Source organism: Schistocerca americana, chromosome 5, assembly GCF_021461395.2.
Source record: "Schistocerca americana isolate TAMUIC-IGC-003095 chromosome 5, iqSchAmer2.1, whole genome shotgun sequence".
Classification (NCBI taxonomy): domain Eukaryota; kingdom Metazoa; phylum Arthropoda; class Insecta; order Orthoptera; family Acrididae; genus Schistocerca; species Schistocerca americana.
The window spans coordinates 628,803,682-628,816,584 of record NC_060123.1 but is presented as its reverse complement, the minus strand read 5'-3'; the positions used below and the strand labels follow the sequence as shown (position 1 = coordinate 628,816,584).

Here is a 12,903-nt window from a genome sequence, read left to right as displayed (position 1 = left end):
CCATCTAATCTTCAGCATTCTTCCTTAGCACCACATTTCTAAAGCTTGTATTCTCTTCTTGTCCAAACTATTTATCGTCCACGTTTCACTTCCATACATGGCTACACTACATACGAAACGACTTCCAGACACTTAAATCTATACTGGATGTTAATTTATCTTCTTCAGGAACGCTTTCCTAGTCGAATTAAATGGGGCAATGCTGAGGCGTCACTATGAAACGAGGCATGAAAGTAGCAGATTTTTGTTACTTAGACAGCACAGTAACTGACGAGGGCCGACGTAGAGATGCTATAAAATGCAGGCTGGCAATAGGTAGAAAAGTATTTCTGAAACAGTGCATTTTTTAACGTCGAATACCAATTTAAATTTTTACGTGAATGTTCGAAAGAACAGACACCGTTGATGAGCCACAGCTATACAAAATACTTCGAAATTAATCAGTTGTGTGAACCGTGATCTAAGGATTTCGATAGTGTGGCATATTGAAGCCTGGATCAGTCCGTGCAGCGTGCACGGATAACTAAAGTGATTAAGGCAACCGCTTGCGATAAGTGGGAAATCCGGCTTCGAGTCTCGATCTCGCACAAATTTTCGTACGTCACTATTGGGTAGTAGAACTACACCTAATACAACTGATATCAAGAAATTCGCAGTCAGCGAATTAATTTCAATGAACTTATATGTTGGGAAGTCTTTTCTAAAGCCTTTGTTCGGAGTTTACCTTGCGTGGAAGTGAAACTTGGCCGATGAGCAGTTCATAGTGTAAAACAATAGGAGCTTTTGAAATGTGATACTATAGAAGAATGCTGAAAATTCTGTGATGGATCGAATGACAGATCAGCAGATATTGAACTGAATCGGAGAAAAAAAGAAATGTGGCACAACTTGACTAAAAGAAGGGATCGATTGATAGGATTTATTATGAAGCGTCAAGGAATAGTCAGTTAGGTGACTGAGGGAACTGTGAAGGTAAAAACAGTGGAAGAAGGCCAAGGTTCCAGTACAGTAAGCAGGTTCAAACGGATGAAGACTGCAAAGAAAAGAGACTTACACAGGATAATCTATCTTGGGAAAGTGCAATAAACCAGTAGTCGCACCATCCTTACATGTTAAAAGTGTCATTCGTGTCCCTTAAAACGGAACCATCCCGATTTTCAACTGGAAATATCTGAAGAAAAGATAGAAATCAGAAGGTGGAATGGCTGGATGACGTAAACAAGTGTGAAACTCCTTTACACAAACATTTATCATATTTTTCCAGTCACAGCAGTGAACGATCAAGCGGGCCTAGAGTATTCATACATATACAATATCTTTCTGCATTATGGCTATTTTTGATGAGTCCCAAATAGCAAAAACGGCTTGCCTCCGTAGTCAACCTCGCTAAGGGATGCCTGTGTTGTGCCATTTGGCTTTGACGTAGTTGGTTCGAATCCTGGTACCGCAAAAAAATTCGTCCGTGTTTGGCTGGCAAGGGGAGATAGATGGTGACTATAAAAGTCCCAGCTCACACTTGCCAGCATTCCAAATTGAATTCCAAACATACCCACATCGTCTCATAGAGTGAGCATATGTGGGACTATTCATAGTAATACGTCCGTCGGATGGAGGCGAGCTCGATGACCCGCTTATTGCTATTAGATAAGAGTAAGCTGTGTGCCGGCACTATGTTGCACACTCTCCTTTCCCTGTCATCACACAACACACCACCCGATACCATCACCTACCAACTAGACACGCGCATCGCGAGGAAAGAGACCATTTTGTGTGGTGAAAGCAAACCATTTCCGGTTTGATGGCAGAACCTGTTCCTCTTTGTCTCTCAGACAACAATGCCATATGATTCTTTATATTTGCCGTAACTAGATCTAAAGAATTCATCCTCATTCTCAGTCGTCGGATGAAAGTTTACGAATCTTCATATTGCGACATAGTCTTCAACTTTACACATACCCGTTATTCCTGAATGTTTTCTAAAGCTATTCATAGCAAAAGCTATTTCCTGCTTTTCAGTAAATATCAGTGGTTTAAAATTACCATAATACAACCAAATACACCTTGATTGTCTCTACAGGGAATGATTGACCCACCGGGGAATAGAATGAGCTCAGTAAACCTAAAAATCGCGTTTGTAACAGCCTTTAGTTCATAATCGAAGCTATGCATATGTATCATATATTGCTGAACACTTGCCAGAGGAGCACGCAAAAATGTGCTCGCACTGTATTACCAATTTTTTAAATAAAACATGGAGGTAAATATACAATAAATAATTTTTATGGTTTAAAACAAGTTGGTCCCAGATGCAAGGTAACTATGAGCGACTTCCAAAGGAAACAAAAATTCGCTTTACAGTGTTTCATATAATTATGAAACGAATTAAAAAATTTAATATGCTGTCATAATTTATTCATAAAACAGTGTAACCTTACGTTAGGATTTTAATACAATAACTGAAGTATTAAAAGTTAGAAGCTGTGTTTATGCCTTCAGGAAGCATAACTGAAGGCGCGCAAATTACTCAGACTATATTCATATAATATTTGAGAATGAGAGCGCTTAACGGCTTCCAACACACTTTACACCTCTTTCCAAACCTCTTCGAAACTTTTCCTTGCTGCACCACTCACAAAATAATGAAAGGAAAACAGATTGTCTCTTACTACATTTTCGCTTTCCATGGAGTAAAACTTCAGCATTGAGCATACGTTTTAATTTATTACTTCTTAACTACTATTAATTTCAGTTGATTAAATATAAGCTGAGTGCCTGGTATTTGTGGTCTACTATTTCCAGTCTACTGTTAGTCCATCTGCTCCTTCTTTCTCTCTTGTCCATATCCTTCTCCCCTCTCTCGACTGTCCACTCACCGTCTGTCTCCTCCAGTCCATCTACTCTCTCATTCCATCTGCTCCTCCCCTTCTGACCATGTGTTCCTTCCCCCGCTGTCATTCTTCGCCACTAAGTCCATCTCCTATTCACTCATGTGTCTCCTCTGCACACCCTATAAGTCTAACTCCACCCATCCCCCCTCCTCTGTCCACCTCCTCCGCCACCCCCCTCCCTCCCCATTTTCTGTCCATCTGTTCCTCCTCCTTCACCCTGTCCATCTACTCCTCTTTCTCTCTCATTCCATTTGATACTCCCCTTCTGTCTATCAGCTCCATTCCTCTTTGGCAATCACATCCTATCCCTCTTAAGTGTATTATATCATCTCATCACCCCCTGTAAGTCTATGTCCTTCTCCCCTATCTAAGTCCACCTTCTCCTCCCTCTGTAGAAAGATGAAAAACGAAAATTGTAAGATGTACGACCTGTTTTAAACATCAGGTAACAGGTCTATAATTTGGCAATAAATAAATAAATAAATAAAATTCTCCTCCCTCTTACCTCTCCGCATTATCACCGGCCTTCCAATAGGAGTTTGTTGCTTCTAACCCCAACAAATATTGCTTTCCAGACAGTAAGTAATATTTGTACCAAGTTTGGTTGAAATCGATCCACGGCTTAGGAGGAGCTCTCCACTCGCAGCTTTACCAGAATAAGCACTGGTCACATGTATGTAACATATTTGACTCATATTTGTACACATATTTCATCTGTATCTCTAGTGAACTTCGCCCTTAGTTTCGTTCTCACGCATTTCAGTATTTATGACGTGAAGAGAATCGTTCGACGTGACAGAAGTGCAACCCTTCCATAAACATCTGCAGATTTCAATGCTGGGCGATCAACAACTGTCAGCGTGCGAATCATTCAACGGAACACCATCGATATGGGCTTTCGGAGCCGAAGGCTCACTCGTGTATCCTTCATGACTGCACGACATAAAGCTTTACGACTCGCATGAGACCGTCAACACCGACATTGACTGGAAACATGTTGCCTGGTCGGACGAGTCTCGTTTCAAATTGTATCGAGCGGATACGGGTATGAAGGCAGCCTCATGAATCCATGGACCATGCATGTTCAAAATGGTTCAAATGACTCTAAGCGCTATGTGACTTAACATCTGAGGTAATCAGTCCCCTAGACTTAGAACTACTTAAACCTAACTAACCTAAGGACATCACACACAGCCATGTCCGAGGCAGGATTCGAGCCTGCGACCGTAGCAGCAGCGCGGTTCCGGACTGAAGCGCCTAGAACCGCTCGGCCACAGCAGCCGACTGTTCAAGCTGCTGGACGCTCTGTAATGGTGTATGGCGAATGCAGTTGGAGTGATATGGGACCCCTAATACGTCTAGATACGACTCTGACAGGTAACACGTACGTAAGCACCTTGTCTGATCACTTGCATCCATTCATGTCCATTGTGTACTCCAACGGACTTGGGCAACTCCAGCAGGACAATGCGACACCCCACACGCCCAGAATTGCTGAAGAGTGGCTCCAGGAACATTCTTCTGAGTATAAACACTTCCGCTGGCCACCAAACTTCCCAGACATGAACATTATTGGGCGTATCTGGGATGCCTTGCGACGTGCTGTCCGGAAGATGTCTCAATCCCCTCGTACTCTTACGGATTTATGGACAGCTCTTCAGGATTCACGGCGTCAGTTCCCTGCAGCACTACTTCAGACCTTAACCGAGTCCATGCCACGTCGTGTTGCGGCACTTCTCGTTGCTCGCGGGGGCCCTATACGATATTAGGCAGTTGTACCAGTTTATTTGGCTTTTCAGTGTACTTGCACGTCGTAAGCTTGGATACTTTTTCAGCGATCCCTTTGAGAGAGAGGTTGTTCTTTCCCCATAGCGATTCTTTGCAGACAGTAGGTGATATGTGTACGAAGTTTGTTTGAAATCGATACGGTGGTTAAAGATGTGGAATGTACATACATACATTTTGTAACACGTATGGAGTAACTTATATGTAAAATAATCAGGCATTTTAAGCCCTTTTGTGCATAGGAGTACGATTTTTTAAAGGATCGGGTGCGGGGGTGGGAAAGAATTACTGGTTATTTTAGAATTTTCTGATTTATCTGATTCCCGCGACTTTTTTTCTATAAAAGAGCAACTTTTTAATTGGTCTTTTAGCAGCCATTCCGTTATTTCGGTATCTTAGCTTAAACTCCTGCATATTTCCAAGAGAAGCTGAGAAAGCTCCTCCTATTTGTCACCGAACGACAGTTTATCTTCTCCGCAAAATTGCGACAAGTCAGTTCCGTGTTCTCGTGCTGTAGAGAATACTGCGCTAGTGCCTAGGGCGAAAGAAATGCAGTGGCAGTGGTGTCGTCACTAATTGCACTGCAGAGTCCCCCGGCTGCACCACTGGCGCTGCAGTCGGCTCTTATCGCCGCCATGTTTCACACAGCACGGCCCAACTTGGCCGTCACGGAGTTGTGCCCTTACACTGCCATTCTGCGCGCTCCTTAGACCCGCGCTACGGCCAACTTGCGCAGTCCGCAGCCCTTTTCGCCTCTGTTCTACGCCGTACAGGTGACAGTTATTACAACCCTCTTACCATCCCTTGTTTGTCCTGCTTTGATGGACGCGCTAATTCCGTTTAATTAGAGGGTTGTACTGTTAGACGCTTATACTCTGCTACCAAAGCAGAAAATGCTACAAAAGGTCAAAAACTTCATAATAACCAGGAATGTCGGTGAAGAAGCTGAAACACTGTAGCATTTACCCTTTGACGCAGGTGTGGCCAGGTGGAACCAGAATGGTCAGCTCGATCGAATTCCGCTGTACACGGAAGATAATGTTTTGGATAGCGGACACACTGCACGATGCTGGACATGATAAAGTAAAAGTCATACAGTGAGGCGAAAAAAGTCATGGAATAGCGACATGAACATATACAGATGACGGTAGTATCACATACAAAGGTATGAAAGAACAGTGCATGGACGGAGTTGTCATTTGTTCTCAAGTGATTCACGTGAAAAGGTTTCCGACGTCATGATGGCGGGAATTAACAGACTTCGAAAGCGGACTGTTTGTTGGACCTAGAAGCATTAGACATTTCAGTTCGGGAATCGATAGGGAATGCAGTATTTTGAGAACAACAGTGTCAAGAGTGTGACGAAGATACCACATTTCAGGCATTACCTCTCACCACGGACAACGCAGCGGCCGACAGCCTTCACTTAACGACCGAGAACAGCAGCGTTTGCGTAGAGGTGTCAGTGCCAACACGCAAGAGATAATACCTGTAATAACCGTGGAAATCAATGTGGGACGTGCGTCAAACGTATCCTTTAGGACAGTGCCGCGAAATTTGGTGTTAATTGGCTTTGCCATCAGACTACCGACTCTAGAGCCTTTTGTAACAGCACGACATCGCCTGCAGCGCGTCTGCTGGGCTCGTAACCATATCGGATGGATTCTAAACAGCTGGAGAACCGTGGCCTGGCCAGATGAGTCCCGATTTCAGTTGGCAAGAACTGATGGTAGGGTTCGAGTGTGACGCAGAACCCACGAACCCACGAAGCCATGGATCCAAGACGTCAACAAAGTACTGTGCAAGCTTGTGTTGGCTCGAAAATGATGTGGACTCTGTGTACATGGAATGGACTTGGTCCTCTGGTCCAACTGAACCGATCATTCACTGGGAATGGTTATGTTCGGTTACTTGAAGACCGTTTGCAGCCATTCATGGACCTCACGATCCGAAACAACGATGGAGTTTTTAAGGATGGTAATGCGCCATGCCACCGGGCCTCAGTTGTTCGCGATTGGTTTGAAAAACATTCGGGACAATTCCACCCAGAACGGCCCAGCATGAATACCATGCAACATTTATGGGAGATAATGAGGTCCGTTCGTGCACAAAATTCTGCACCGGCAACACTTTCACAATTAATGTCGGTTATAGAGGCTCAATATTTCTGCAGGGCACTTCCAACGATTTGTTGAGTCCATTGCATGTCACGTTGCTGCACATCGTCAGGCAAAAGAAGCTCTGAGGCGATATTAAGCTGTAACCCATTACTTTTATCAGCTCAGTGTATTTTCCATCCTTGTTATGGGTCCGTACTTCGGATCGGCAGTGCCTAGGTTTGAAGTACGTATTTCTACTGATTTTTATAGTATAACGTATAAATTATTTCATTTTGAATTTGGACATACTCGGGTACCCGACCGGGTAGCGTCGTAATTTCGCCACAATATTTCGGCAGACGTACACGCTGCCATCTTCAGGTGGTTCCTGACGAATGTTGTGCTGTTCCTCTCGGCGCCATATATATACTAGCCGTTACCCCCCTCCACCGTTCCTCTCCTGGTGTCTTTGGTGCGGCCGGCGCGGCGGCTACTGGAGATGGTGGGGGAAGCGGCGCCTGGGTCTGAACTGGGGTCTGCAGTCTCCCTGCTGCCGCCGTCGGGGTGGTCGTCGATCTCTGGGACCGCATCTTTCTCTCCAGGCTGAGTGCAGGGTTCCAAGCCTGACTAAGTTGAAGGCCGCTGTCTTTATTAATTAGATCGTCCTGTAGTCGGATTTCGATGGCCTCTTTTGTAACGCAGTCCCAGAGGTAGGAGGATTGCCAGAGTATTTTTGTTTCTTCATAGTCCAAGAATGGCCATTCTTTATACAATGGTCAGCCACGGCTGATTTAGTGGCCTGGAGTAATTCGGTATGGCGCTTGTGTTCGCGGCACCTCTCTTCTACAGTGCGGACTGTCTCCCCAATGTATGATTTTCCGCACTGACAGGGGTTATCGAAGGCCTAGGTCATCTTTCACTGAACCCAGTACAGTCAAGGTTTTTGCAGGGGGTCGGAATACACATTTCACATTGTGTTTCCCCAGGATTGTACCGATTTATCTTGAGGTGTTTCCGACAAACGGAATGCACACCAATGAATGTTCTTCTGTATCTTCTTCTTGTTCTCTTGGCGCAGTCTGTCTGAGTGCGTGTCTTATTTGCTTCTGGTTGTACCCATTTTTCCGAAATGTTGTCTCGAGGTGCTGCAGTTCTGCTGGAAGTCTCTCCTGATCGCAGATCGATCGCGCCTGTGAACAAGTGTGCGCAAAACGCCTTCACGCTGGGAGTTGTGGTGGCAAATGAAGGCGTTTAGGTACAAATCAGTGTGCGTAGGTTTTCTGTATACACTGTGTCCCAACTTGCCATCAGGTTTCCGTTTCACCAGGACGTCAAGAAACGGTAGGGCACCATCCTGCTCCACCTCCATCGTGAACTGTATGTTGGGGTGCAGCGAGTTTAAGTGTTTGAGAAATTCATTTAAGCTGTTCCGTCTATGTGGCCAAACAAAACGAGGACCGCCCCCAACGGCGGCAGCAGGGAGACTGCAGACCCCAGTTCAGACCCAGGCGCCGCTTCCCCCACCACCCCCAGTAGCCGCCGCGCCGGCCGCACCAAAGACACCAGGAGAGGAACAGTGGAGGGGGTAACGGCTAGTATGTATAGGGCGCCGAGAGGAACAGCACAGCATTCGTCAGGAACCACCTGAAGATGGCAGCGTGTACGTCTGCCGAAATATTGTGGAGAAATTACGACGCTACCCGGTCGGGTACCCGAGAACTGTTCAAATTGGAAATACGCCGGGAAAACTTCAGATCGCAAATTATTTCATGTTATCATAATTCATATGAAACAGAGAATTAATTTTAAACAATGGAAAATCCAGGATAGAATGTAACAATATAATGAAAAGGATAGTTGTGACTCGCCATATAGCGGAGAAAGGCGCAACAAGAAGACTGTGGGAAAATTTTGTCAAAAATAGACAACATACACACACGCACACACTCACGCAAACGCAACTCACACACATGACCACAGTTTCTGGCAGCTCGAGCCAGACGGAGATGTAATTTTACCCGACAAAGCCAAGTACAAGTTGCTACACCTCATTTCTAAGAAGTAACGATCATCTCTGCTCAACAATAAAAAGTGCTTTCCATATTATTTTATGGATGGTTGAGTCAATATTTTTCTCCATCTGCATCTACTCTCGCAAGCCACCTAACAGTGTGTGGTGGAAGTAACTTTTCGCAGTACTATCTGTTCCCAGGTTTTCCGCTGTGTTCACGAACGCCTCCTGGGAAAAATGACTGTCGGTAGGGTCAAGTATGACGGGACGACTAATTTCTAGTGGAGATAATTTCACGAAACATATGTGGGAGGAGGTAATATGTGGTATGACTCTTCTTGAAACGTACGCTTTCGAAATTTCCACAGTAAACCACTCCAAGATGCACAGCGTCTGTCTTGTAGCATCTAAGACGGGAGTTTGTTAAGCATTTCCGCAGCGCTGTCACGCTGTCTGAACGATCCATGGCAAAACGCACATGTCTTCGTCGGATCTTCCCTGTCTGTTCCTTCAGTCCAACTGAGACTGATGAGCAGTACTCAAGAATAGGTGGAACAAGCGTCTTGTAAGCCACTTCTCTTGTGAATCAATTACAATTTCTCACGATTTGTTACTATTCTTCCTGTGAATCTGTCTGACATCTGTTTTTCCTTCAATTTATTTTATGTGGTCACTAGTTGTTGTTTTCAGTGATTTTTCATCAGTTGTTTAGTCGTACAATAATGGATTTCTTCACCGGTTTTCCACAAAACGTTACAGCTACTTATGTACAGAGCCAATTGCCAATCACTACAGCAATTATTAACAATGAGCAGGACTTCGTGAGTTTCTGTGCAGTGTTCTGGCGTCGCAACTTTCCGATAGCCAACAGCACGGTCCTGTAATAATGACACGAAGTCCCCAACGTTATCTGCTAGATCATTAATATGATTATTATATACACTACTGGCCATTAAAATTGCTACACCACGAAGATGACGAACCGACAGGAAGAAGATGCTGTGATATGCAAATGATTAGCTTTTCAGATCATTCGCACAAGATTGGCGCCGGTGGCGACACCTACAACGTGGTGACATGAGGAAAGTTTCCAACCGATTTCTCATACACAAGCAGCAGTTGACCGGCGTTGCCTGGTGAAACGCTGTTGTGAAGACTCGTGTAAGGAGAAGAAACGCGTACCATCACGTTTCCGACTTTGATAAAGGTCGGATTGTTGCCTATCGCGATTGCGGTTTATCGTATCGCGACATTGCTGCTCGCGTTGGTCGAGATCCAATGACTGTTAGCAGGATATGGAATCGGTGGGTTCAGGAGGGTAATACGGAACGCCGTGCTGGATCTCAACGGCCTCGTATCACTAGCAGTCGAGATAACAGGCATCTTATCCGCATGGCTGTAACAGATCGTGCAGCCACGTCTCGACCCCCGAGTCAACAGATGGGGACGTTTGCAAAACAACCTTCTGCACGAACAGTTCGACGACGTTTGCATCAGTATGGACTATCAGCTTGGAGACCATGGCTGCGGTTACCCTCGACGCTGCATCACAGACTGGAGCGCCTGCGATGGTGTACTCAACGACGAACCTGCGTGCAAGAATAGCAAAACGTCATTTTTTCGGATGAATCCAGGTTCTGTTTACAGCATCATGATGGTCGCATCCGTGTTTGGCGACACTGCGGTGAACGCACATTGGAAGCGTGTATTCGTCATCGCCATACTGGCGTATCACCCGGCGTGATGGTATGGGGTGCCATTGGTTACACGTCTCGGTCACCTCTTGTTCGCATTGATGGCACTTTGAACAGTGGACATTACATTTCAGATGTGTTATGACCCGGGGCTCTACCCTTCATTCGATCCCTGCGAAACCCTACATTTCAGCAGGATAATGCACGGCCGCGTGTTGCAGGTCCTGTACGGGCCTTTCTGGATACAGAAAATGTTCGACTGCTGCCTGGCCAGCTCATTCTCGAGATCTCTCACCAGTTGAAAACGTCCGGTCAATGGTGGCCGAGCAACTGGCTCGTCACAATACGCCAGTCACTACTCTTGATGAACTGTGGTATCGTGTTGAAGCTGCATGGGCAGCTGTACCTGTACGCGCCATCCAAACTCTGTTTCACTCAATGGCCAGGGGTATCAAGGCCGTTATTACGGCCAGAGGTGATTGTTCTGGGTAGTGATTTCTCAGGATCTATGCACCCAAATTGCATGAAAATGTAATCGCATTTCAGTTCTATTATAATATATTTGTCCAATGAATACGCGTTTATCATCAGCATTTCTTCTTGGTGTAGTAGTTTTAATGGCCAGTAGTGTAGATAGTAGCGGCCGTGCACCATTCCCTTGGGGTTGTGACACAATATCTTTACATTTGTCGATTATGTTCCGTTCAGTTTTCGCTGTGATGATGTTATGCTGTTGTATCTCATCAGTATCTTATTACTGTATTATACTCTCTATTGGAGTTGTAATTTTACCGTTAACTGCTAGCGTAGAAACGGAAGGAAAAAAGAACGTAAATATGACCGAAATTGATCATTTCATATACATTACTTAATTCAAAACACGTTGTCAGAAAAATTGATAAAAAAGGCGGTGTGTATAGTAAGTAACATTGGGCAGCAGGTGTGTTGATTGCGGCTGTGTCCTGTTTCAGTGCGGCCCCTGGAGCTGCAGCTGACTGGCGTGAAGGAGCACGTGGTGCAGGGGACCAACGTGGCAGCCGTGTGCCAGGCGGTAGGCGCCAACCCAGAGGCCACCATCACCTGGTACAACGGGACCGACCGCATTAACAACACCGCGGGGAACGTCGTCGAGCAGCAGGTAAGCGCCACCTTGCCTGCCTACACGTTTCTACAAAGAGTATGCGAAACAACTTCTAGCAGCGGTTTACCGTCGCTGGAGGAGCGAAGCATTCCTAGTGACTGGAAAAATGCTCAGGTTGGTCCTCTTCCCAATAAAGCTCGCTGAACAAATGCACACCGAGCGAGGTGGCGCAGTGGTTAGACACTGGACTCGCATTCGGGAGGACGACGGTTCAATCCCGCGTCCGGCCATCCTGATTTAGGTTTTCCGTGATTTCCCTAAATCGCTGCAGGCAAATGCCGGGATGGTTCCTCTGAAAGGGCACGGCCGACTTCCTTCCCCATCCTTTCCTAATCCGATGAGACCGATGACCACGCTGTCTGGTCTCCTTCCCCAAACCAACCAACCAACCAACCAACCAACAAATGCACACATTATTACGTTCATATTGCTGACGCGTGCCGGTTCTGCTAGGAGCGTTCCAAGTTATTGGGACAATCTGCAAGTGATTCCCATTTTGAAGGATTGTAGAACACATGCACGCACTGCTTGGTGATCGTTATCAGAGGGGCTAGGGGCACGGCAAGGATGGATGTGCGCTGGAGCATACACAACAGGAGTAGCGAAACCCTAATGGCAGACCCCAGCCGCCTAGTTAGCGTGGGAAGTGGGTGATTTGGTAGCACAGCCCGCACATACTAACAAGAGGAGGCCGCGACGTTAAGTTTACAGATTTACTTTAAACTAGTACACATTTAGTAGGCCATAAAAACAATATAGTGTGCATCTAGTAAGAAGCACTACTCTGGCGATTCCGAGAAAACCTCAAGACAGATTTGCCGCGTCTATTATGTGGCTTCTGTATATGTGCGTAGGTGCCGGACGTTACAGTTAGTGGTGGTCAAGCGAAAGCCGGCACGGTAGCTGAGCGTGTTCGGTCAGAGAGCTGGGTGGTCTCTGTAATAAAAATAACTGAGTGAAGGGATCAACAACGAACTTCAACGGATGTCATATGATGATCGCTACAACCCAACACAACGGAAAAAAAGCGGTAAGCGTTCGAGCTTCGTATGCCAAAGTGTATGAAGCGACGGTTCCTTTCCCACTCAGCCTTAAGTTTTAATCTATATTTTTTTCAGCACTTATCATATTATTTAATTTATATGACATTTGAGAGATAATGTAATTAAAAAAAACACACGTGTTAGCTTGAAGTTTTAGTGAGTTTCATGTTTTTTGACTACTTACATTTTTAATTAAATTTAATTACTAGAACAAACATCTTTCACGGCAAATGATGACAGCC

The 12,903-nt window shown here is 45.4% G+C and overlaps 1 protein-coding gene across 1 annotated transcript in view; it reads left to right on the top strand.

Moving 5' to 3' along the window:
• Nucleotides 1-12,903, top strand: part of LOC124616598 (hemicentin-1) — a 1,150,083-nt gene that overhangs the window by 571,134 nt on the left and 566,046 nt on the right. Inside the window, exon 5 of the mRNA XM_047144918.1 lies at nucleotides 11,449-11,615. Within this exon, the coding sequence (XP_047000874.1) occupies nucleotides 11,449-11,615 (167 nt within the window). The remainder of the gene's footprint in view (nucleotides 1-11,448; nucleotides 11,616-12,903) is intronic.